Source organism: Gymnodraco acuticeps, unplaced genomic scaffold (assembly GCF_902827175.1).
Source record: "Gymnodraco acuticeps unplaced genomic scaffold, fGymAcu1.1, whole genome shotgun sequence".
Classification (NCBI taxonomy): Eukaryota; Metazoa; Chordata; class Actinopteri; order Perciformes; family Bathydraconidae; genus Gymnodraco; species Gymnodraco acuticeps.
Genome location: NW_022990699.1, coordinates 4,131,448 through 4,158,869, shown reverse-complemented (window position 1 = coordinate 4,158,869; position 27,422 = coordinate 4,131,448). Strand labels below are relative to the sequence as shown.

Below are 27,422 nucleotides of genomic sequence, written 5' to 3'. Positions count from 1 at the left end.
AATAAATAAACCAAGCATTTTTTCCAATAAAAAAATATTTGTATTAGATCACCAGATTACAAATAGATAGATAGATAGATAGATATTAATCCAATATTGGGAAATTATTTTGTTGCAGCAGCAAAATTGCATAATAATAATAATTATAACAATAATAATAATAGGCCTAATAATAATGGTAAAAATATTATAATCACCATAATAACATATTGTATTTTTTATATTTCTCGAATTATTTTACTGGATATATCTGACCTTGCGGAGGGGGGCGGGGGTCCTCGGGGCAGACAGCAGAGGAGGAGAGAGAGACGGTGGGAGGAGGGGGTTTTTCTGAGCTCAGGGCCGAGGATTAGAGAGCAGTCCCAGTATGATGACAGCATCCAGCACATAGCCAAACCCCCACACACCACCATCAGCATCCGGCCCGGGAGGACGCCGAGGATATTTTTTGACATTCAGACTTCGTTTCCCCCAAATTCTCCGTATCGGTGCTCGTTTTGGGGGACAACCCTCCCAGAGTCCCGGTCCCCCCGTCTCCTCCTCGGACCACTAGGTGAGTGTTCTCGGTGTTTCCCGGTGTTATTGTGTGATGAAGGGGCGCCCGGCTATTCGCCTGCACCTTGCATCCATTCCTGCCATTTGGACTGATTTTATCACGTCGAAATTAATAATTTAAATGATGGTCGTTTTCATAACGCCTGCAGGCTACACCCGTGTCCCTGTTTGAGGGAGGCGGAGGAGAGATTTTAAATCCGATTAAGATTATAAAGGTAACAAAAGACTGACCTTTTTTTTCTTTGTTTAGACTCCTGGTTTGACCGGCATGGCTGCAGCCACTGATCACAGTTATGTTGGGTTGGGGCAGTGGTCTATATTGATTATTTTTAAGGGCATTTACAAGGCATTTATGAGCAGCTGACACGGTCAATACGTAGTGAGTCCCTCCCCACAACCTACATTAAGGTTATTGGGAATATAAATCGGTAGGCTACCATGCAGTCAAATTGTGGCCATTTTCGCACCACACTGAATGGCATTTCTACATATTCATAAACACATGTGTTACGCAGGGATAGTGAGTCCATGCTGCCGTGTACCTACGCAGTGAAATCACCGTCACTGCCTAGAGTGAAAATGAACGGACTAAACCCTGGCGGATCAGCGGGATGTCAGGCTGGGTAGTGTAGGCTGAAGCACGCACACTATGAATGGGCGTAGGCGATGTGCAGCGACCCTGGGACAGTCGCCTCTCCTTCTTCTCTTTGCTCATATCCTTTGGCCAGAAGCAGCCTCTTCACTGTGCGAGCTCTTCCGTGCCGTGCCAGGCATGATAAGCGCAACACAACTAGACCGGAACAATGCGTTTTGCTGTTCTGGGGCCTTAATTTAATGCATGACATGATTTAATATGACCGCTGTTAGCGTTTCCTTTTAAACACGTGTTACAGTGCTGCCTCCACTGTGCGTATAGAGACTACCCTTATGGAGTATTTTCCCTAACAGCAGCATCATATGCAGGCAGCTGCTCCTGGGCCACAGCTGAAAACACACACATACACGCGCGCGCACACACGCACGCACGCACACACAATTAATGAATGAATGCCATTTTGTCCCTGATAAGCAGCCCATGTGAAGTAGCTGTGGGTGCTCAGTGTTTTGCTCCCACTCTTGTGTGCAGAGTGTTTAGACGGCTGGAGGCACTGGGCTATGACTCAGGGATGTATGCTAGCCAACATGTGATGGGAGTTGCTGCTCAGAGGTCAGTCTGCTCGAGGAGAAACACAACGGGCAGAACTCGCACATCAGGAAAGCCTGGATGCCTGGCTGCATTAGCCTCGATCTGCCCCGCTGACTGCTCCTCTGTCCCACTTTCTGCAGCCAGCCGTCCTCGCCCCCTCTCCTCCTCTCCTCCTCTTTGGTCTTATCTCCATGTCTCCAGGGCACACTGTGTGGCTGGGCTGGTGTTGGAAGCTCCATCACCATGCCTGGACCAATTGATCATTAGATTAATCAATAATTGAACCTGTTCAGGAATGTGATTCATTTTGTCGCAGCCACTTGCTACCGGAATACGTTGGCAAATCAATATTGGTGTTTCTCTGTACATGAATTCACTTTTTTCGTGGTCAGGGGTTACATTGGTGTATGTTAGTGGATTGATTGATTATACAGCAAAGATTAATATACTGTAAACGTGTATTTTTCCTTCAAACTGTATGAGTCTGAGTACGAGAGGATACATGGAGACATGACCTCATTGATGTGACAGCAGCTCCATGGTGATGGCACACTTGACTGGCAGTCAATGTAGGCCAACTATATTTATGAACATATAGGCTAGTGAAACAGTATGAAAAGCCTATAAAGCCTAAGTAAATCATCAGCTCTGTATAACAAGGTTACCCTCCTCTATTCTTAACTGTGATATAAAAAATTAAAGTCCTAGCCTCCTGTATACAGTGGGGCAAAAAAGTATTTAGTCAGCCACCAATTGTGCAAGTTCTCCCACTTAGAAAGACGAGAGAGGCCTGTAATTTTCATCCTAGGTACACTTCAACTATGAGAGACAGAATGGGGGGAAAGAATCCAGGAAATCACATTGTAGGATTTTTAATGAATTAATTGGTAAATTCCCCTGTAAAATAAGTATTTGGTCACCTACAAACAAACAAGATTTCTGGCTTTCACAGACCTGTAACTTCTTCTTTAAGAGCCTCCTCTGTCCTCCACTTGTTAACTGTATTAATGGCACTTGTTTGAACTCGTTATCAGTATAAAAGACACCTGTCCACAACCTCAAACAGTCACACTCCAAACTCCACTATGGCCAAGACCAAAGAGCTGTCAAAGGACACCAGAAACAACATTGTAGACCTGCACCAGGCTGGGAAGACTGAATCTGCAATAGGTAAGCAGCTTGGTGTGAAGAAATCAACTGTGGGAGCAATTATTAGAAAATGGAAGACATACAAGACCACTGATAATCTCCCTGGATCTGGGGCTCCACGCAAGATCTCACCCCGTAGGGTCAAAATGATCACAAGAACGGTGAGCAAAAATCCCAGAACCACACGGGGGGACCGAGTCAATGACCTGCAGAGAGCTGGGACCAAAGTAACAAAGGCTACCATCAGTAACACACTACGCTGTCAGGGACTCAAATCCTGCAGTGCCAGACATGTCCCCCTGCTTAAGCCAGTACATGTCCAGGCCCGTCTGAAGTTTGCTAGAGAGCATTTAGATGATCCAGAAGAGGATTGGGAGAATGTCATATGGTCAGATGAAACCAAAATAGAACTTTTTGGTAAGAACTCAACTAGACGTGTTTGGAGGAGAAAGAATGCTGAGTTGCATCCAAAGAACACCATACCTACTGTGAAACATGGGGGTGGAAACATCATGCTTTGGGGCTGTTTTTCTGCAAAGGGACCAGGACGACTGTTCCGTGTAAAGGAAAGAATGAATGGGGCCATGTATCGTGAGATTTTGAGTGACAACTTCCTTCCATCAGCAAGGGCATTGAAGATGAAACGTGGCTGGGTCTTTCATCATGACAATGATCCCAAACACACCGCCCGGGCAACGAAGGAGTGGCTTCGTAAGAAGCATTTCAAGGTCCTGGAGTGGCCTAGCCAGTCTCCAGATCTCAACCCCATAGAAAATCTTTGGAGGGAGTTGAAAGTCTGTGTTGCCCAGCGACAGCCCCAAAACATCACTGCTCTAGAGGAGATCTGCATGGAGGAATGGGCCAAAAATACCAGCAACAGTGTGTGAAAACCTTGTGAAGACTTACAGAAAACGTTTGACCTCTGTCATTGCCAACAAAGGGTATATAACAAAGTATTGAGATCAATTTTTGTTATTGACCAAATACTTATTTTCCACCTTAATTTGCAAATAAATTCTTTAAAAATCAGACAATGTGATTTTCTGGATTTCTTTTTCTTATTTTGTCTCTCATAGTTGAGGTATACCTAGGATGAAAATTACAGGCCTCTCATCTTTTTAAGTGGGAGAACTTGCACAATTGGTGGCTGACTAAATACTTTTTTGCCCCACTGTATGTAAGTACTTTTCCAGAGATCAGAGGCCTTCTGTAGCTGCTGGCTCTCTCATATTACTTTGACTTAAAGATAAGACGTATATTGTGCGCTTCTTTTCAAAGATTCAGTGAGTTGAAGGAAATTGGCTCGGGCAGCAACAGAAGAAGTGAAGCAGACAGTTTTCCAGACTCACAACATATATCATCCTCTAACATCCAAAGACCTTCCTCTCGCTGCCTGTCTCTCTCTGGAACCATCAGAACCACCGATAAAGATCTGTAACACAATGCAGAGCACTATTCATCTTCAAAAGACACATTATGTAATCGTTCACTGGGGAACTCAAACCTCGCCAGGTTGCTGATGAAAAGGAAATGAAATGAGCGACGCACAGTGAGCCCAGTCTTCATAACGCTAATGGAATGAGCCGACAAGCTGAATGAGGGCGGGAGATGGGATTGTGTCTGGAGGACCTGTTACAGAGAAATAAGCAGCAAAAAAAACAATCAACAGACTTAAACAAGCTGCTGTTTGACAGTTAATTGGAATAATGTTTTTTTTTTCTTATTGTTTCTTCTATGTCGAACTAGTGCAAGATGAATTTATATTATTGTTTCTTGTTCACATGGACAAGTATACAGTATGGCATGGAACAATGACACATACACATACTAAGCCGATCTTGTTTGCAACGTCCCTTTATACAATTACAAACATCTTCTCAAGAAAACAGGACAATATCAATGAATGCAAACAGGTATATAATAAATAAGAGTGTTAGGAAAATATCACTCGACACCAGGTTGAGAATCAATAATCAGGTACTAATTTATTCTTGCAAGAAGGAGCAGAGTTAAATCACATACAAAGGATATGGTTTAACTCACACACATGGGGTATGTTGCTCAACGGAGCTGGAAAAAACATCAGGCTTATATAGTCCAAAATACAGGAGATAACAACAAAGGCGTAAATCGAGGTGGCGCTAATATCAGCCGCGGGTGTTGGAAAAGCGTTGGGTCATCTGCGATGGGTCATCTGTGACGTCTTCTGGACTTCCTTCATGCCTCATAGAAATGAGATATGTAGGAGACAACAAGTATGTGTCTGTCTCCTCATAAAGATCAACAACCTGAAATGCCCTGCCTCCTCCTATCATACAGAGGCAGCTGCAAGGTTGTAAGAAAATCTACAAGAAAATCTACAAGAGATTGTACAGTGCAATCAGAGAGATACAGTATGTCCACGTTTTTGAGCAAGTCCACGAATCCAGTCTTTAGTCAGTTAGTCAGTTCAGAATCACACATGATATCAGTGCATTAAAACAAACCTAAAGAGGAGACAACAGTATTTTCTCTAACAAAGAGTCAACAGGGATTTGCAATGATAACACTAACATCCATTTAGCAGGAAATGTTTACATGGCATTATCCAAGTTCAGCGTTTAAATGTGCTAACAGTTGCTTATAAGCAGTAAACATGAAGTGAGGATGAAGTGAATGTCCTCGAATGTCCTCAGTAATGTCAGACGACACCTAAAGTCATTGGGATTTACAACCTGGACATCATTAATGTCTGTACCAAAAAGTTTAGCTCATCCATTAAGGAGGCCTACATGTTGAGATATTTGACTGGATAAGTAAACGTTTTGACCTTATTGTGGCAGGACAGGAAAAGTCAGGGTATCACCATCATTATTAATGGTTGTCTGTATTAAATGGTGAGGAAAGGTTGTGTAATCCCCAGTGATGTAACACACCCTCTGTACGGTTAATATGAGTTGTTCCCAGAATGAAGGATGACGCACCCACAAGCTACTCTCCTTCAAGGATCCTTCAAACTTATCTCGTGCCCTCATTGGTCATGTGTGTTGGAGGAGGGGCTCTGTAAGGAAGTCTGAAGGAAGGGGTAGATTTTTTCCGGTGGTGTATTTTCAAATTCTAGCACTCTCGAGCTGGTTTCTCCAAAATGACATACCCCACCTTTAAGTTGAAAAACATTCATGACAATATACATGAAGGTGAACATTTGTCATGACTCCCAGTAAAACAACTGTCATTTAGCTATTACATTTCTGTGATTAAGGAGCCCAGAACATCCTCTCAACAGAAACTATCCTAAGGTGTTATTTAATCAACAATTCCCCACCCCAAGTTGCCACAGCAGCTGAGCGCCTGAAGAGCCGGGTTATATAGTCTTATATAAGCAAATGTAATGTTGTTTAATGTCCAATTCAATGTATAATATCAGGAATTGCATAACGCAGAATAAAAAAGCCTCTGGTGGTTTAGATGGAAATCATAAAGACTTTGGTTTTCATTAGTCTATACCGAAATGTTACTTCTGATGAGGGTCAACGCCTAAATTAAAAGTCTATCATCCTCTGTATTTCATTTGTCTGCAGCTTTTTGCAAGAGGGACATTTATATTTTGAATACGCCTGCTCTACTTCCTCACATTTACAACATTGCATTTTATGAAATTCGAATCAATGCAGCTGCCTCACATACATCGTAAGGACTCATCTCAAGGCATCAAGATATTCTCACACACACACACACACACACACACACACACACACACACACACACACACACACACACACACACACACACACACACACACACACACACACACACACACACACACACACACACACACACACACACACACACACAAATCAAATATTTTTTTGCAAAGTGTGCTGCTGTTGGACTGAATGTTTGCTGGGCTCTGTGTCCGAGCCTCTGTGTGCCAAAATGAATTGTCGAGTTGCTGAACCAACCCCTGCTGCAGCTACCCTGCACCCCATCTGGTGCAGCTGTATCCGGTGTGTCTTATTTGGCTGGAGGGTGTGTGTGTGTGTGTGTGTGTGTGTGTGTGTGTGTGTGTGTGTGTGTGTGTGTGTGTGTGTGGTGTGTGTGTGTGTGTGTGTGTGTGTGTGTGTGTGTGTGTGTGTGTGTGTGTTGAGAGATGTCAATACAAGTTCAGGCAGTGAGCAAGGCTTCTGCTGGAATCCGGTTACTGATTGTATAACGCTCATACTTGCTTATCATATTAAGCCCTGTGATTTGTGTTTATGTGTGTCTGTGCGTCTGTGCGTGCATGTGGTGTGTGCTCGACTGTTTGTAATTGCATTAACAGAGCGCCCCAGAGTCCACTCTTCATTTATCAATACGGAGATTTGATTGACAATAATTAAAGTTTGTGACTGTGAAATTCATCCTGTCAGTCAGATATCCATGAAGAAGAGTGGATACTTCATGCCTTATTAATCAGCGTGGAAAGTAAATAATAGATTTACTCAAGAACAATTTTGAGATACTTGTATCTTACTTGAGTGTTACAATTATGCGACTTTCTACTTCTACTCCACTACAATTCAGAGCTAAATTGCGTACTTTTACTCCACTACATTTATTTAATATCTTTAGTTACTTTGCAGATTTGGATTAATGATATGAAATACAATAAACACTTAAATAAGACTCTAGTTACAGTACACCTGGAGTAAATTCACAAGCTACCATGCAGTATACAAAGTCATTTAAACTAGCTGCACCCTAGCGCATTAATCATTATAATCAAAACATATATTATTATGAAATGGATCTGCATAATGAGTACTTTCAGTATATTTTGATGCCAGTACTTTTGTACCTTTACTTGAATAACATTTTGATCGCAGGACTCGCTTAAATACAAGATCTGAGCACTTTTCCCACCTCTGCTAATAATATACAGTCTATGGTCCTAATGGCAGACCCCCACCAGTTCTTGCCCAGGTTGTTCTGACCTGATGTGGCCCGGTCTGGCCCAGCAGTGCTAATTGGGCATGTTTTCGTCCAGCTGGCTGCACAGAAGCTGCCAGCGCAGTGCCCCCTCTCAACCCTGAGGAGAGAGTGGAGTGCCTTTATTAACTGCATGTGTACTCATACCAAGCAGTGAGATAGAACAACTGTCTGTGTTGTCCGAGACAGAGAGACATTGTTTGGGTAGAAAGGGGAGGGATTTCTCAGAGAAACTATAGACACAGACGTCAAAACAGAGAAATATAGACTAGTAGCGATTAGAATCTAACAGCACTTACAAATATTCAACATAATACGGTTAGGATTGGTGGAGGAATGAGAGGTAAAAAGAGGAGAGAGTGGCCGGCTGGTGCGCTGTGTTTGTGGGCGGCTCGGGGTCTTAAGGACATTGTACGGCGGGATTCACGATTACTATTGATTCAGAGCCAGATTAGGAGCAGACTCATCATCAGCTCGCAGACAAGAAGGCTTTAATGTCACATCATTAGAAAGAGGGAACAAGCTCTTCATTTAAGACACCATACAGCATGTCAAAACGCTACTGGATTTATTTATTTTTGCATTAAACCATACATCAATGTCTGCTACCCGGCTTTGTTTACTCTGTTGGTGGAAAAACGCTGCATTGATAGCATTTTCTCTTCCCCTGCTTCTTGTGGAAGGCACTCTTCTTACGCCTCACTGTACTTTTCTTCTCTCTTTTCTTCTCCCGCTGCTTTACTCTCCTGTTTTTTTTTACGCTGCCCTCTTCACCCTCTTTAAAATTCTCCCCCTTTTCTCCCCGCTGCAATATCCTGTCCTTTCTCCCTTTTCTTTGCCTCAACCAATTATCTTCTCCCAATCCCTTCCCCTTTTCTCAGCCCCTTCGATTCCCCCTCCCATCTCCCCTCCTCCTCACCTCTGCAACCCCCATACGTCTCTCCTGCGTGTCTCTCCTCTTTTGGCTACTCTCTTCTTGCTGCCTGTGTTGGCAAAGTGGCAGAAGGAGGCGTTTGGAGGCTAGCTGCATTAGCCCAATGCATTATTCATGTGCCCTGCAGTCTGTGCGGGTCTAGGTCTTCTGCTGGCTTTTCACTGGGACACATGGGCCTTGTGAACGAGCTCTGTGTGCAGGACACAGGGCCTGATGGAAGAGCTGCACAGATGGGACTATCAATTCCTTGATTTCTGCTCCTTCTTGTAGATGAAAGGGAGTGAGAGTTTATTTCACAGATAAACATTCAAATGCAAAATGAGGTGGTTTCCTTCGATGAGAACCAGAATGTTTATTCAGTGACTCAAAAACAGGCAGGCTTTTCACAACAAAGAGTTCCCCAAGTCTGTTTTTTCTCCCCAAACCATAGGCCGGCTCAGGTTTCAGCAATATTTGCCCTGATGTTCATATAAAAGGCTTGTCCTATTTTATCTATGGCCAAGATTTCCGTGTGCCTGGCAGCGTTTTCTCTCTCCCCCACATCCGGATTCACAGGCTGTCGTCTTTGCTTTTAGAGCGTGTAAGAACTGTTAGCTGAACTGGGCTGTATGCAATTTTAATTTAGACAACCAGACAGAGATGGAGGGCCTCATCTGTACATGGCCATGTGCTTTTGAGTCTGTGGAGGAGTAGTGAAAAAAGAGACAGGGAGGGAGGGAGAGAGAAAGAGAGAAAGAGCCTTGGGGACCAGAGGAGGGGCCTCTTGGAAAACCAAAACCACAAAGCTGGTTTGGACTCACATCTGCTTTGCTTGACACACTTGCATGTTCACTCTGAAAACATCCACAACTGGAATATAGCTGCGTTCCTTATGAATAGGTACAAAAATCCAAGGCAGGTCTGACGTAATCAGACTTGATAACAGCTCGCTTCACGCTCTAATTATAAACTGGTGGTGTGGGTATGCATCTTATTTATGACATTTGACAGGCCTCCCATAGCGTTGCTCTGCTCTGCACAGGTGGCTGCACCAGATCGGGATTGGTCCTGATGATCACAAGGACCCCCCTCCACCTCTTTTCAGCCAATCCTGGAGGGGCTGCAGAGCTGATGTCTCAGAGGGCGAGAGGGTATTTGTGTTCTGGAGTCCTGAAGAGACAAGCCACATCACGGTGAGTCACTCTCTCACAGTCTTTTGCTAAAATGTGTTGCTTTCTTTAAATGTGTGCACAAGATGGGGGCGGCAAGAAATGCTGGTATCTCAAAGACAGAATATATGTAAAGTCTTCTCTTTTCAGAAGCTTACCACATGTAATCTAATGAGACAAACATGTTATTTTTAGGTAGAATATTTTATGTTTAAAAATGCATTTTAAAGGTGGAAACGTGTACTGCTTTGGTGGAGTTGTGAAGATGGGCTGTTGTTGTAAAGTGGGAGGATAGTAAACCCCTGGATCAAGTTCTATCGATGAGCATGTATATAAAATATGGCTGCTGCTCGGAGAGACTGTCATCGGAGACGACTACCTGACTCTGCAAGGACAGTGAGGGGGAGAGGGAGAGAGAGGGGATGAAAAATAAACGACAGAAGAGGGAAAGAAGGAGAATGACAGCAAAAATGGTCACCTGACTCAGCACTGACTGCAGCACATCCATACACCTGCAAACGTGCTGCACCACACAAAGTGAGGACGTCTCTATTAGCAGTCCGAACATCTTTCACAATCTATGTGATGCTTTTCTCAAAGATCGAACGCTGCGGCTGAGTCAATAATAACACTGTGCAGATGTCCGCTACCTAGCCTCGCTCATCCCTCCTCATCCACTTCAATCTGTGTCAATCCGGATCAGCGGGAGGTGCTAAAGTGACACCCTGACCAGTGTGGGCCCCGCGCAGAACGAAGGCCTCTAATCCTCTTAAAGGGCAGAGCTACACTGCTTTACTACTGCTGAGGGAGTCGTCAACACTGGCCTGCAATCAGCTCCACCAGAGACTAGCTGAACTCTGTTGTGGATGCTTGAAGATATTAAAAGACAAATCCAATTTGCATTTGATCTCATAATTACGTTTTTACTCACAGAAGTCCTCTATTGATTGCAATGCAGTGTCTTACACACTGTTTTAAAATGCCTTATATAGGTGTGGTACGTGGTCAGAAAACGTTTGAGATATTCAAGTATTTGTTTGGTCCATAATTCAGAGAGCTGATTAAACTATAAGCTCTCCGCAGCTAGATGTGGAGGCCAAGCTACGGATCATTACATTTCAGGAGCACATTCGTCATCATTAGCTGTATTGATCAGGTTTTGGTCGCCACTCTTTTCCGTCCCTGCCAAATACTCCGTCCTTTTTTCTGCCTCATAGTCCGATTCACAGCAGATGAAGAATTAAAGTACATCTCAATACAAAACAATATCTAATTATCGTAATGCCCCAAAACAAATAGAAACATGAACATAATTAAGGCAGCACCCCTTATAGAGGATATCTTCAGCCATAGATCATAAACCCTGTGGTTGTATTATCAGAGGCTCTCCAAGCTCAATGCCAGCGTATTGATTGGCTGACAGAAACAAAACCCAGTCGATGGGAGTCGTAATTCTTGAGATTTGGTAAGGATTCAATGCGGACCAGCTTTGCCTCCCTGGGGTTTGACTGAGCCCTCAATTCTTCATTATGTCCCAAACATAAAGGGCAGGAGAAGCAGAAAGTGCACAGCTGCAGATTCGTAGTGAACTTGTACATTTAAATGAACAGCACTTTGGGAATCCGGTTGCAATGTGTGATGGTGCGGTTGTTGTTGAGATTCATGTATGCAAATGTGTGTGACATGTGTTGTTGTGCATGCTGACTACACTCCACCTCTCTCTTTTTTTCTCATTCAGCCTTTCCTGCTCTGTTCACATATCGGATTATTCATCTCATTCAAGCGGGCTTCATGCGCTGAATATTAAAACAGAGCAGAGGAAATGCAAATTAAGCCGAAGCCTAATTCTGATGGCGAACAAGCCCAACAAGGGAGAGCTATACAGCTGTTTTCTCCCTCTAAATACTTTCATTTCCTCTCTGTCTCTGTTCTGCTTTTTTGGATTATGTCTGGGCCTCATGTGCTTTTCTCTCTTTGTCTCCTTAGATAAATGGAGGAAAAAGAGCGATGTAGGAGCAGGTCTCCAGCTCGTAGGGCCAGTCGGGTGCAGCAGGTGGTGGGAACAATAATACGGCGTACCCGAGAGTCGCTCAGCAGGTAAAACAACGCTCAAAGTTCAGAAAAATATTTCTAGAGGAATCAATGGGAATACAAAGATTCACATTTTTGCATCCGAGTGGGAAAATAGAGAGGATTTTGAAGGGAACACAACTAATTATGCAGTAGAAACTGTTGGCACCACACAGCCAATAGGAGCAAAAAATGCCGGGCCCCAAACAACCACTGCGGCAACAACAACTAAATAACTTGTATAGTGAAAAATAGACAATCAAGTTTGTGACAGAGAGGGGAGTAAACAGCATCATCCACTTCTGGGCCTGCTGCCAGATTGTGTAGTGGAGAAGAAGTGTGGGAGGTTGCTATATATCATTTCAGATATAAGCTACCAAAATGTTCAGATACAAGAACATGTATTACTATAAAAATCTCTCCGTAGAGGAGAAGAACATGTCTAAATCTGAGTACAAATATTATTCCTAACCTGTTGTAACCACACACACCAGATCCCCTCCACACACCCACAGTCAGATGCATAACACATAGCTGGGTTCATCCAAGCTATGTGAGACTGTCCCTCTGTCAAACATAAACACAGCCCACTTGACCACAAATATGCTTTCAAGAGTCCTTTATTCCCTTGTTGTCGGCCAAGTGGTTTCTGTTTCTCAGCAGAGAAGGCAGTGCAGAGGAAGTCCAGTAAACTCCCTGTTTGTCGTTCTGGGGAAAAGTCTCACAATGTCACACACAGGACTGGACAGCAGGCTTTAGGGAGAGGATGATTTAAACATGACATACAGATTATGTGTGTCCCAGGGTGCATTTCAACGGATGATGTATAGCAGTTTACATAAATATGACCTCTTTTCTCTGGTTCCCAATCACATGGCTAGAGATTAAAGGTCCCTGGATGATCATTTGCATTTGATATTTTAAAGTTTGATGCAGTATCATTATAAGGTCAATTTAAATACAGCTGTACAGTAATGATATTCCCATCAGCCTCAGCTGTTGTTAGTGTGTAGTGCTATTTGGCAAATGTAAGCATGCTAACATGCTAATCTATGATGGTAAACATGGTACACATTGTGCCTGGTTTACAAGCATATTAGCATTGCCGTTGTGAGCATGTTAGTATGCTTTCTATGCCAAATAAGCCGTTATAGTGGGTGTACACTCCTTTTCACGAACAAAATAAACTACTGAAATATGTCACTTTGAAGATTGACCTTAATAATTTGAAGCTATAAAGCTATAAAGTCTCTGTAAAAACACAGATGTTCTTGATATGTGAAATGAATTTTGAGTTTAGTAAAATCTTTTGTACAAAGTAATGAAAGTGGACAGTGCACAGGGCCACAGCAGTGAGTTGTAGTGTCAAGACCTACTGTATATATACAGTCTATGGTCCAGATAGATAACCTGTCACCCTGTTTGACCCCCTCAGGGAGCGGTTGCTCGGCGATGGGAGGTCACAGCGCTCCAACAGTCTGTCCAATCAGAACTACGTGGCCAAACTGACGCTGCAGATCACCAGGGACCCCGTCCTGGACAGCAGCACCGGCCATGGCTTCAACCTCACCACAAACGCACCCCTGCTGGTCAGGGAAGTCGCCCCAGGTACATGGGATGTGTGGTGATGATGCTGTGTGTGTGTGTGTGTGTGTGTGTGTGTGTGTGTGTGTGTGTGTGTGTGTGTGTGTGTGTGTGTGTTTGTCTAACATGTTTGTCTGGCTGGACAACAGCAATTTATTTTCCTGCTTCCTCTTCAAATGGGCCACCTGCTTTATGCAGCAGTGCTTATAGCAAGATTTACCCTCTCTCTCTCTCTCTCTTCTTTCCATTTCTCTCTATCTATCTCTCTCTCTCCTCACTCTCTCTCTCCTCGCTCTCTCATCCTCGTCTCTCTCTTCTCACCTCTCCTCTCGTCCTCGGTCTCATCATCTCCTCTCATCTCTCTATCTCTCTTCTCTCATCTCTCTCTCTCCCACACACACATTGACTCTGCCCATGCAATTCAAACTGCAGGGCACGGTGCTAGACAGAAACAACAGAGCCACCTGTCCATCTTTTCCAAATTCAATCACTTTTCATTGAGACAACGTTGATTCAGGAGAGAGTGAGAGAGCGAGAGAGAGACTGATGCATTACGTTTATGTCTATCTTGTAAAAAAGCTGATAAAGGGTCCAACTCTGCCACCAGCTCTGTCATTTCTTTCTGCTGCCAAAAAGAGAGTGAAGTGATAACAGATGACAAGATGTAATAGACAGCAGGAAAACCAATAGACAATAACTAAAGTGCAAATAGGGCAAAATAGAGCAAAAATAATGAGTGAAAAAGTGCACAGAGTTCAGGGGGGAGGGATGGGTGACGCATTAGGAGGTGGGAGGAGTCAGCAGGGTTGTGCTGGTGAGGAGGTGAACGTGAGAGGAAAGTGGTGGATGAGGAAGAAGGATAGAAAAAGGAAAAAGGAGAAAGGGAAGGCGAGTTGAAAAACCACACAGATCAGGATATTGGCACAGCTGACGTGAAAGCTCGACAGGGTGGGGGTGGGGGGGGCTTGTCTAGCAAAAGGGAGAATGTGTGCCCTGTGTGCGTGTTTGTCTGTGTGCCTGTGTGCTTGTGTAAGCTTGCAAAGCAGTGCTGAACGCCGACAGTGGGTCAAAAATCAGGGACAGACGGGGCTTTGCGAGGCGGGGTGTGTGTGTGAAAACATGTGTGCATGGGCGTATGTGTTTACGAATACACACACTGTATGTGTATGTATGCCTATATGTGTGTTAGAGGAAAGCTGAATCTGCTTGTTCCTCGGCCCTGCTCTCCTGCCTGAAGACAAATGAGTATAAATAACTAGAGAAAGCAGAGCAGAGCCGCGCTGGATGAGACCCAGAATAACAGTAACCCCTCACATCCTGAACACTGTTGAGTCAGCCATGATGAATAACCATATGTGTCATTGTGCGTGTGTGTGACGCTTTTTATCTGAACTGAAAGTGCAAGCTTGTCCAGCTGGGTTTTGTTTTATGCAATTGCTGACTATTTTCATTGTGTGTTTGTGTTTGTGTGTGTGTGTGTGTGTGTGTGTGTGTGTGTGTGTGTGTGTGTGTGTGTGTGTGTGTGTGTGTGTGTGTGTGTGTGTGTGTGTGTGTGTGTGTGTGTGTGTGTAGGGAGTCCTGCAGATGGGATACTGTACCCAGGGGACCAGGTGCTGCAGATTAATGAAATGGTGCTGGAAGATTTGAGTGGAGAGCAGGTGGAAAACACCTTAAGGTGGGAATCTATCTATCTATCTATCTATCTATCTATCTATCTATCTATCTATCTATCTATCTATCTATCTATCTATCTATCTATCTATCTATCTATCTATCTATCTATCTATCTATCTATCTATCTATCTATCTATCTATCTATCTATCTATCTATCTATCTATCTATCTCCATCCATATATAGTTTAAATACTTTGTAAAATTCTATATAGTTCAGATATTTGGGCCTGTATCGCTCTGCTAGTATGTCCAGTAAGTCTAGTGACTACGTGCACTGTCATGGCTGTTTGCTGGAGTGCTAACTGACAGTGCGCATGGATGATTCATGTGTGTGTGTGTGTGTGTGTGTGTGTGTGTGTGTGTGTGTGTGTGTGTGTGTGTGTGTGTGTGTGTGTGTGTGTGTGTGTGTGTGTGTGTGTGTGTGTGTGTGTGTGTGTGATGGCGAAAGGCTTAACAAGATAAGTGCAAAGGTCAGAGAAGAAGTGCTTACTTGACAGCTGGACAGAAAAGATAATGATCTCTCTTTCTTTTGCATGTGCCTACTTCCGTGGGTCTTTGTGTGTGTGTGTGTGTGTGTGTGTGTGTGTGTGTGTGTGTTTCCCCCCCAGGGACTTGAAGGACTGTATCAATGTGACCATCCTGCGGCACATGACAGTGAGTACAAAGAAGACATTGATGACCTTACGTCAACACAAACACACAAAAACATTCAAAAACATTCAAAATGGGTCATCACACTATCCTTCATTAAAACATAAGCTCTCCGTGTTCCCAAACATGTGACTTTAAACCCATGTTCTGCCTGCACTCTATATTAAGATTGTAATGTGCTAATGTTAATAAGTGTGTGAGGACCGCTTGCGTCTTATTTTAAATATATAAGCGTGTGTTACTTGGTCTGTGGTCCCATATAATGGCGTTGTTGCGTGGTTTCGTGTTGCAGAATCCCAAGTCATCCATCATGTCGGCAGAGAAGAGAGCTCGTCTGAGGAGTAATCCAGTCAAAGTGCGCTTTGCAGAAGAGGTGGTGGTCAACGGGCACACTCAGGTGAAAAAACCTTACATGACACGGCATCAAGGATTGTCTGAGACAACAATGAATGACTCATATCTGGATATATATAGTTTTAATCAGCCATTACACAGACTTGTTTTCTAATATGCCATACTTCATTTTTGTATTTTACGTTTGATATTGATTCCTGTCTAACCACAATGATTTCTCTCACTTCTCTCCATCAGGGGAACTCTCTTCTCTTCCTGCCCAATGTCCTAAAAGTCTATTTAGAGAACGGGCAGACCAAGGCCTTCAAGTTTGACAACAGCACTACTGTTAAGGTGTGTATTAAACAGACTGTAGATATTGAAATGAACCCAATTCGACCCACAACCATAACTCAATATTGGGATGTTTCGCAAAAGGGTCTAAACTAAAACAGATCTACATTTAACTCATTTAAAGGCCAAAACTGCTACGAACTGGCTCACCTTACATGGATATGAAATGGCAAGGGTAATTAGATGATGCATCTCGCTATTGGCAGTCTCCTGACGAAGCAGCATCATTCTTGGGCGGCTGACGTGTTTGTCAATACCAGTGCGCCTGCTGAAAGCCAATAAAAAGCCACATTTGATGTGTTCATTAGTAGGACTAAACCTATACCAAGCTGAATATACCTATTTACTTACTGTAACAAAAGTAAGACCTAAAATTGAAATGAAAGAGTATAGATAGATTCATCGTGTTCTGTGCTGCCTACCTTAGTGTTTTAATCATTGGCCCCCTCAGTTTTACATACAGTAATGATTATGAGACCAAACAGTGATTCTAGTTGGGAAAGACTAGAAACTAGTGGGTGTGTATCGTAATTAAGCACACCACACGTTTTACAGTTATTGCCCCGAAGGTGTTGAAGTGTGGGTAGGTTTTACATGTAGGAGTTAAAATACAAAACAAAATGATATTGCTTCTGGAGGACGTTATGAAACATATAAAGAGAGGGGAAGAGTGTGTATCGTGAGCCAGAGCGCATGTGTTTGTTAGGAGGGCAGAACAGTAGCTTGGGGGAACAGTATACAATCATCATCATTTGATAAGAGATCAGTTAGTCAGTAACTAAACCCCAGTGTCTGATTTCGTTTTCACAAGCACATTATTATTATTATTATTATTATTAAAGCCTGTTTTCTATAACAATTTGTATTCCTAGCCCGGGGGAATTGAGAGGGGGGGATCAGATTTGACCATCTGCCATCAGCAGGCTGTGATATGTTTGTCTAAGGGGGTCTGAACTGTTGTTTTTCCACCGTTCCAGGACATTGTGCTGACTCTGAAGGATAAACTGTCCCTCCGGGCCATCGAGTATTTTGCCCTGATACTAGAGCAACAGTACAGCATCACCAAACTACTGCTGCTGCACGAAGACGAGCTCATCCAGAAGGTGGGGGTACACAAATCCACGCAAACACACACAGTAGTTTAAGATGGTGGTTCATAATACGTTTAATTTACCTCTATTTTTTTTTTTCCTCCCCAGGTGGTGCAGAAAAAAGACTCCCATGACTACAGATGTCTGTTCAGGGTGAGTTTTATCCCCAAGGACCCCATGGAGCTGCTGCAGGATGACCCCTCTACTTTTGAGTACCTCTTTTTACAGGTAGGCTCATTTCCATCTGTCTCCTTTTGTCAATCTTACAGACTTTGTGTCATTCCTTCAGAGGACCCCTTTCTCTTTAAAATCCATAAGGAAACCAGGTTAAAATGTTTAGTTAAAAAAACTCCGATATGCAAATTGTAATCCTTTAATTTGCATTAAATAAATCTGGCAATTTGCCCAAAATCTGCTCCAAAAACTCCACAAAAATAGAGCGGGAATCAAAGTTATGAAGATGTTTGGAGTTAACATGCTCCTTTTGTCTTGATCATATTAGTTCAAACCTGTGGTAATCTAATATGTGTATATAAACTGTGATAAAGCACAGCTTCAGGATTTAATTTAAACCCTGGATTAAAATCTTTAAAGCCACAGTTTGTCTTTGCATTTTCGTGTTGCACAATAAAGCCTTGGGAGTGCCACTTATGTCAAGTTGATGTATTGTTCTATGAGGAGTCTTTGTCTTCTGCTGTGTTTGTTGGTGCTGTATGAGTGGCACTTTGGATGTCCCAGTGTTGGTTTACTTGATGATTCTCACAAGCTGTGTATTTTGTAATCTCTGTGCTGTTATGTCAAAAGAGTAAATATAAAAATAAGGTGTTATATTAAGTTCCACACTGGTATGTTATCAGTAATGTGCATGTGTACATTATGCTGGGACTGTGTGGGTTTCTAGAGTGTCGGTGACGTGCTGCGGGAGCGTTTTGCAGTCGAGATGAAATGCAACACTGCACTCCGGCTTGCTGCCCTGCACATGCACGAGAGGCTGGACAGCTGTGGACAGACCAGGGCCTCCATCAAGAGCATTACGTGAGTCATGTGCATTTGTTTTTGCTTGTCTTTTAAGGGTCACACTGGAGGGAATCCTAATTTGTGACAGGACCACTCTGAAAGCCAAATCTATTAATGTGACTGGATTCTTGTGGGGACCAAACGTTTCTCTTTGGGTGTTCCAATTTTCCTTTTTGTTCACATTTTAAAAGCTATAACTTCACAAACACAAGGCAACACACATCCATTTCCCACTGACGCACTGACCCGAAAGAAAAAGAAAACAATAACTACAGATATTACATGCTGTAAGGTCTGCTAACTGATTACCTCTGAGATAAGACCTCAGACTGTATATTCTCAACAATATAGTGTGTGTGTGTGTGTGTGTGTATATACGTTACTGAATGTTACATTGCTGACACAACATTGGGGCTAGCTTTACAAAGATAACGTTTTTTTATTAAGGCTTAGGTGCAAAGTCAAGCTATAGGTGAGGGTTTTCTACATATGGACCCGGGGAAACATACAATGAACCTTGGCCTTGGGAAATTGCTGAGAACAAAATAATTTTAAAATCTGTGTCGTATTATAAGGTTGTTGGGCTGGGGAAATAGAAACCAAAGATACTCTCTGTGATGCTAAAATGTATCAAAACACATAAGACAGCTATATTATGAGGCCTTTAGTTATGTCATACTGCGTGTTTCTTACATATCCTACAGTTCTACATTTGCTTTAGAGTCCAAGCCTCCCTCCACTTCACATGTTGCACCAATATTAAGTGGTTTTGGGTCAAATAAAGCAAGTGCATATAGGTACTGTAATTCAATTTCATGTCAAATTCCAGGAGGCTTTCATTTCATTTCAAACCTTTATTTACCCAGGTGTATCCCATTGAGATCATTGATCTCTTTTTCAAGGGAGACCTGCTCAAGTAGGTTCCACATGAAACATCAAAACATAAACAGAACAACAAAAAGGACATCTTACAGCATCATTACAGGGATTACAATAAATATCCACATGAGCAGGTACCAACAGCTTCCGATTGACTAGCATCCAACCGAGCTTTAAAAACATTTAGTGGCACCAGATTGCTCAGTTTCCATTTCAATTGCAGACTATTCCAAGACAGAGGAGCTGCGCATCTAAAAGCTATCTTCCCTAAGACAGTCCTAGCAGTTGGCACATTTAATAAAACTACAGCATGCGATCTCAGGCAGTAGCCACTTACAATTCGCCGTGAGATCAGGGAGCAGATGTACCCTGTACCCTCAGGCTACAGAGTTCTTCATTATAGGTGTGTTTTATATTCCTGTGTGTGTGTGCTGGTGACAGGAGAGAGTTTGGCATGGAAAGCTTCATCTCTCCCACACTGCTGAGCAACATGAGGGAGAAGGACCTGAGGAAAGCCATCAGCTATCACCTCAAAAAGATCCAGGCCCTGCTCGAGCCGCGTCAGAAGGTAGATACTGGCTAGGAGGGTGAACACGAATATTAGATCTAAGGCCTGGGTAATGTTTATGCGGAAATAAGTGGAGCATATTCCCTGTGAAGGAAATAGTTTTGGTCAGCGAGTCTTCCATAACAGCCCTCCATGGTTTTCGTTTCCTTGCTCTCTGCCTCACTGTCATTCCTCTTTCTTCTTCTTTGCTCACTGCTGTGTTTTAGGTCATTTCTGCGAGTCAGGCTCGGTTGGCCTACCTCACTCAGCTGGGAGAGCTCATTTCATATGGGGGACGGTCCTACACAGCTACGATGATGGTAAGAGAATATCAGATGGTGGTCTGTTTGTAAAGGGATATATTTACACCTTGATTCAGTCTTGGATCTATATGGCAAATATGATACTATGTTATCTTTCATATATTTGCATCTCTTCATTTTTCCTCCATATTCTACCGCTTCCTTTTTATTTCTCCGTCGTGTCTCATTATGTAACATACTCACTGTCATCCACCCTCAGCTTCAGGACAGAGAGGTGTTGGTCAGCCTGCTGGTGGGAGCCAAGTATGGGATGAGTCAGGTAATAAACCACAAGCTCAACATGATCTCTACGCTGGTGGAGTTCAGCAGCATCAGCCGAGTGGAGCTGCTGTCGGAGTCGGACAAAGTCAGCCTACTGCGCATCTCACTGCACGACATGAAGGTGAGGAAGACACTGCAGACTCTATTATTCATAAACATGTAGGAATTCACACACTGACACAGATACACAAAAAGGACTCACCACACACAATATAGGTCAAGCATTTCTCCTTCAATACACCAACAGAATACAGCCTAAGTGCTAGCTTTATAAAGCGAATTCATTGGACTCAAAGGTGACTCTCTCTCTCCCTCTTTTCCCCCCTTCCATTTCCTTTTGTTCCTTACCCTCTTAATCACTTGACCTTATCTTCTGCAATGCCCTCCCCCTTGCAGCCATTTGCCTTATTGATGGACTCTCTGGCAGCCAAAGACTTAGGGTGTCTGCTAGGAGGCTACTGCAAACTCCTTGTGGATCCCAGTGTCAATGTCTTCCGTCTGGGGCGCCCAAAAGTGAGGGTGCACCGAATTCCTGCTGAAGAAGGTGTGTGTGGGAGGTTCGCCGAAATACAGGGCGTGTGCTATGAGTCCCTAACAAGTGAGCACAAACTGTTTCACTTTTAAAAAAAATCTGGTTTTGGGCTTGGCCATTTCATAGATAATTCTCACATCACATACTGATGTCACCAGCCAGTACGGGTACCGTTAAAAAAGCCTGCCACATAATATAATATCATAATATTTTAAAACGTATTATTCTCTTACTAACATGTCTTTTTCTGGTTTTATTAGGTTATGTGTCTCGGTGCTGCAGTGACTCAGATGACTCGACAGATGAGGATGACCCAATGGATTCTCAGAATTACAAACGGCCAGACCCAGCAAGTCAGGACTGGGAAGAGAGGAGGCGAGAGGAGGAAGAGAAGAGGAGAGAGGAAGAAAGAAAAGAGAGAGAGGACCACAAAGGCAAACAGGAAGTGAAGATAATAGTGACTACAGAAAGTATGGAAAATGAGGGTGAAGAGGAAGAAGGAGCAACAGGGAGCGGTCTGCGTACATTTAGTATTATGGATGAAGAAATGAACATGGAGACCAACTGGTACCACACGGACCCCCGGGTCACCAGCAGCTTCTCCAGCTTGTCCAGTGGCTCCATCAGTGCTGCGCTGGAGGAGAGCAGCGCCTCAGCCAAAGCCCCGGCTCGTCTGGATGCACAACGGGGAACACGCACAAGCGAAGATCTACCCAGCTTGGACGTCCACCATCCCTACCTCCTGGAGCCAAAACGCCATCAAGGGCCCTTGCGACCCACCAACCTCAATTACCGTGGCAATGACAACTCCTGCCTTTGCTTCGCTGAGCTCTCCAAGGCAGATTTCCTCCCCAGCCCACCTGAGGCGACTAGTGATGATAATGATGATGACGATGATGAGGAGGAGGAAGAGCTAGGATTGGGAGGATTAAGACGCATTTCTAAGATTCCTAGTTCAAGAGATTTAAGAATGATTGACAGCATACCCTTTGACAGATCACCCATTAAAAGAAAGAAAAAGACCCCTCCCAAAGTCCCAATAAGGACGAGTTCGATTCCTTCGGACAAAGAAAGAGAGGCTGAGCACCGCCTCTCCAAAGACGAAGAGGGTCTATTCCTGACGCCTTCACCCAATCCCAAACCAGCTCTTTTGGGCAAAGAGGCTGTCTCAGAGTCTGAAGATGAGTTTTTTGATGCACAGGAGAGATTTACTCCTCCAGTTCCTGATATATCAGGTGAGTTCACAGCATGTTTGTATGACTTTGCAGATGAATGAAACAGTCTGTCTTTGCAACGTTTTGTGAAGATACTTTGTCTAAAAGGGTATGTTAGGGTATTTTATGTGAAGGCAACATGAGACATTAATGTAATTAAAGGAGGTATAAATTCACTGATGCCCTTCTCTTACCATCTTGTCTTTTTGATTTGTTTCTCTCTCACAGACGCTGAGCTGGCTGACCGGCGAAATGCTAATCGGTTGAGTGGAGGCTGGAATGGTCCTCTAGCTGTCCCGGGGAAAGAGCCACCCTCCCCCATTGGAAATAAAGGAAAATCCTCTAAAATCAAACGAGAAGTGGAGACACCTAAAGGCCCTGCAGATGCACTTGCTAACCAACAGCCCAGTGCCCCAAAGCCATCTCAAAAACCTGAAGCTAAGGTCAAACCACTATTGGCACCTAAGCCCCAGCTGCCTCCCAAACCTCAGACCATTCCTCCCAAATCCCCCCAGCATGGGAGTTCATATGCCCACTGCAATGGGGATTCCTCTGGACGTTTGTCATCTGAACTTTTGGAAATGGAGCCAGACACCATGGAGTTCAAGTCTGTTACATCCGGTGCAGGTGGACTGCCTCTCACATCAGCCCTGATTACAGCAGTGCGTTGCAGCAGGCAACCACTACCCATTACAGCACTGCAAACTGAGGAAAACACTAAGAGGCAAGAAAACGGCCCAAAAAAGAATAAGGATGTTGTTTCCAATGACAAAGCATTCATGTCTGATGAAAAAGAAACTAAAGTTGAAGGGAAGATCAATGGGACTGCTGTACCCATGAAAAAGCCACCAAACCTTCCCCTGATCCCTCGCTCTAATTCAGGTACAAAGCCATCCATTCCCCCTCCAGTGCCCCCCAAACCCACTACTCCCACCAATCTTCACCCCTTATCACTACCGGCTAGCTCTCCTGTCTCCCCAACTGATCCATCCAAAGGGATCTTTAAGGACAGCGTTAGTCCGCAAAATGGGATCCACCCTTGGAGCAGCCGCAATGGCAGCGTCCAGTCGGGATCCAAGAGGGTCTCTCTGAGTCATGAAAGCTTGTCACCGAAAAACTCAGATACACCTCCCCCCCTTACCACCTCGCTCACTTCCACCAACTCCACAGGTGTTGGGGGCCTTGAAAGCAGAGAGCCTGGCAGATCTGGATCAGGATCAGACCTGAGGACCAGCTCCTCCAGCCTGGGAGGCAGACTGCCAGCTTCTGCCCTGAGGGGGAAGATCCAGGCTCTACCTTGGTACATGACCCGTTCCCAGGAGATTTTGGGAACTCTTGACTATCCCTCTACCAGCTCCATCAATGGAGATACATCTGGATTTGGTTCTGGCTTGTCTGTAGCCAGCGGTTTATCAGACTTAAACAGGACCCCAGTCAAGGAAAAAGAAGCAGTGAGCTCAAAGCTAGAAGCACGAAGGAACATTTTGGAGGACGGAGCTGAGGTTGTCATAGCCACCATCAAAGAGGCCCAGGATGTGACCTCACATATGAAAAAGGCCAACGGGACAAACGGCTCCCACCCTAACCTGACCCTCAAAGGGAATAGTTTGCACAGTGGCAGTGTATCATCGGAGCAGCCTCAGTCACGGTCCCACTCAGCAGTCGGGTTAGGAGGTGTGTCCAGCATGCAAATTGGAGGGGACTCGCCAACATCCTCACAAGCTGACACCACCCCCCCACAGCAGCACCGCGAGGCTTGTGGCTGCCGAACCGTTTACGCCAACTGTTTCAGTGGAGAAACTGAGGATAGTATAAGCTTTGACGAGGAGCTAACCGTTTACGAGTTCTCCCGCCGCACACGCCCTAAACCTGCCCGACCCCCAACGGTCTCTCCTCCAACACCACCCTCACCAAAGCCCAATATTCTGTCGCTGCTGAGGGACAACCCACGCCCGCTCTCTACTTTTTCCACTGCCTCCTCTGAAATCAGTCCCCTAGTTTCACGACCGGTTTCCCCCACATACTCATTTAGTGGACCTCTTCATACACTTACCAACAAAAATTATGGTGGGCTCAAGGGAGGTTTTGCCTCCTTACGTCAAGATATAGACCAACTCCTTCTGGTCTTAGAGAGGGGAGAACTGGAACAACCCGAACAAACTGTTCTAGACTCAAAGCAGGATATAACAGGCCTAAATGTAGGGCCGGACCTTAATCACAATGGTACTGAAGGCAGAACTACCCCAATACCGGACCCAAATTGTACTGGGTCAAGCACAGCCGCCATGACAGAGGCCGAGAGGAATCTACTCCAGGCGGAGGCTCGGCGATTGGCCTCTGGCTGTCAGCGGGCCACACGTGTTGGCTGGGCTCCTGATGAAGCCCTACGTTCCTTATCTAACAGTTTCAGCGCCCTGGTTCAGTTGTCAGCAGCCTGCCTGCGAACAAACCCTTGCCCTGGTTGTGAGCTCTGCCATAACGCCAGCCTGGGCCACGGGGGTGAGGATGATGACAGCCAGGAGGCCATGGACAAGCTGAAAGAGATAGTGGGTCTATATAGAGAGTTTGTTGGGGCTGTTGAGACAGCTGGAACTGGGTCTGGGGTTGGGGGTAAGAGTGGGGGCCACAATGGATCTGGACAGGGTCAGGGGGAGAGTGACGGGGTGAGGCTACTAGCCAAACGCTGCACTGTTCTCATCTCGTCCGTTTTTGCACTCACACAGCTCTTCCGGACACGCACACCAGACACAGCGGACACGCCTGGACACGTACCTCTCAATTTTTGACCTGTGAACTTTTACCCACTAATAACCCACTAACTCTATAGGTGAGCCAAGAGGAAACAGCACAGAGCGATGTGGTGTGTGTAACCTCTATGTTCTTGTACAGTAAGTGCCATGCACACCACAGCACACAATCTCTAACCTACAATACACAAACTCACATGGAAAACACACATCAAACAAAACTGTAAACAAAGAGAGAAAACGTTGTTGCTTGGCCTCTTCTTGGACGCATATGGACTATGCATTTGTACATTATGAATTTTATAATTATCTTATAATTCTCTTATTTTATGATACGATATGTGTATGTATGTAAGGATGGATTACCCATGTATGTATTTATGTATTTATTTTTACAATATTTGCACCATGGTCTGTGATGTTCAGGTCTCCGGTGGAAAAAAAAACTATGGATGTCACTGGAATTTTGAATTGTCCTTCTCTTTGAGACAGTATTATGTTATCTTTTGCTGCTTTAAAGGTTTCTCCACTCCACAAGGTGTAATCTGTAAATTGTCATTTTTCAAGTTTAGTATAGCAGTACGTTTTACTGACAAACAAAACATACTTATCACACTTGCAAAATACAGGTATTAACTGATTTGTTTTTGTATGTGCACCTTTTTAACAATTTAGTTTTTCAAAACTAGTTACATATGAATGGGATACAAAACTATACCATTACAAAGCAGGGAGAGCACTTTTGACTGTTACAGATTGCACCTTTTTATGAGACACATACCCTTGTGTAAAGTGTTTTTTCTACCCTTTCCCTGGCCCTGGCTGACTGAGTGAATGGATCTTGGACATGCTCCCATTACCCCAACATATGCAGTAATATAACATTAATCTAGTTTTCATCCAAAGGACATGACATATATATTTTCTGGGAATGTGTGGATGAGCCTAGGAAGCAAAACAGGGGACCTTATTTATGTAGTTGAAAACAAGTTTTTACTAGGCACAAGGGTGACTGATAAACTATGTCCAGATGTAGCAAAGATCCAAAGTCTTAAAACAGTGAGCCACTACTGTTCCCCACTACGGTTTCCTGGCTGCACCACCACACTAATAACATGCTGACAGATGGACTGACTGCTGTACGCTGGGGTCAGAACTGTAGATATACATGTATATCTCTGTGTCCTATTCCGTCTCTACCTTAGTTTATGGCTATGCAAACATAAACCCCCCCACCCCCCACATACTGCATCCTTGTTTCTTTGTGCTAACTTAAAAACAACAATAGCTGCATTATGTTTGTCTGAATATAATGGATGCATTCTTTGTTTGCAATGTTGGCTTTGTCGTGTTTCAGGAAATCCTGCTGCATTATGGATTGCAACATGGTGCAAAGTTGCATGGAATTAGCATTTGTCAATATAAAGACTCCTGTCTTTACTGATGTCTGTGAATTGTCAGTAAATGGATTACATTGCTCGATCAGTTTGCTGATGTACAGTGTTCACTAAAAGGCTTGTTCATGTCACTTGATGCCAACTCATTCGATGATTTGTCCAATTTATTGGAGCCAACTAAGACAACAAGAGGGTTCTTAAGCAGTTGCTAATACAAATATGATAAGGGGATTAGCCAAATAAAAGACTGCGTGTGACAGCTGGTGAGGAGATAGTCGGTATATTTTATATCCAAATGGGTGACTGAGAGACTTTTTGTAAACGTGGCTATGCTTGAAAATAAGAAGGCAGGTATTTTGTGTGAGATGTCAGCGCTTCCACTCGCCACAGAGGTCCAGCACCAGTGTCCGTCACAGCACTAATATCAAAAGCATCTGTAGTTGTCCATCAAGCAGGCCCGAACAGTAAAGAGTGCCTGTGTCACCTACTTGTTTTGTTTCTGTATGGTAAAACTGTCTAACGCATTTCATTTTAAAAGAGGACATTATGTTTCTACATGAGCAGTCACTTTTCCGTACCCACGTACAATAAAGTCTATGTACCAAGAAATGTATTGTTTGGGAATAAATTACACATTGACTTTAATGAAGTTGAATGTCTGGGTTTTGTCTATACAACAGTTATCAACTCATGTCATGTTACAACTTGCAGTTCTTCAAAGCTTCCTCCCTAAATATTAAACTTGAAATCAGGTCATAAGACATCCAATTTACCATCCTGGCTTTTAACAACAGGAAAAACACCTCTCGGACTAAACAGCCGTTGTAT

At 43.9% G+C, this 27,422-nt stretch overlaps 1 protein-coding gene across 2 annotated transcripts; it reads left to right on the top strand.

Annotated features, from left to right (window-relative positions):
* The first annotated feature begins 324 nt into the window (after window positions 1-324).
* Window positions 325-27,243, top strand: frmpd1b (FERM and PDZ domain containing 1b). Of its 2 annotated transcripts, none has more exons than XM_034230870.1 (17): window positions 325-553; window positions 9,793-9,943; window positions 11,906-12,016; window positions 13,425-13,597; window positions 15,146-15,248; window positions 15,857-15,902; window positions 16,192-16,296; window positions 16,491-16,586; window positions 17,564-17,689; window positions 17,786-17,905; window positions 18,579-18,712; window positions 20,015-20,141; window positions 20,348-20,440; window positions 20,643-20,825; window positions 21,101-21,248; window positions 21,497-22,471; window positions 22,679-27,243. In XM_034230870.1, the coding sequence occupies exons 3-17, from the start codon at window positions 11,910-11,912 to the stop codon at window positions 25,234-25,236; spliced, it is 5,094 nt and encodes a 1,697-aa protein (XP_034086761.1). In that variant the 5' UTR covers window positions 325-553; window positions 9,793-9,943; window positions 11,906-11,909; the 3' UTR covers window positions 25,237-27,243. The 2 variants fall into 2 exon arrangements, with proteins under 2 accessions (XP_034086761.1, XP_034086760.1); XM_034230869.1 differs by having other exon boundaries at window positions 21,101-21,302.
* Window positions 27,244-27,422: the final 179 nt, after the last annotated feature.

Bases quoted from the DNA above. Each gene is read 5' to 3' on its own strand.
- frmpd1b (XM_034230869.1), top strand. From the start codon at position 11,910: ATGGAGGAAAAAGAGCGATGTAGGAGCAGGTCTCCAGCTCGTAGGGCC. The intron at 12,017-13,424 runs GTAAAACAACGC...TGACCCCCTCAG, and splicing joins ACCCGAGAGTCGCTCAGCAG to GGAGCGGTTGCTCGGCGATG. The intron at 13,598-15,145 runs GTACATGGGATG...GTGTGTGTGTAG, and splicing joins GGTCAGGGAAGTCGCCCCAG to GGAGTCCTGCAGATGGGATA.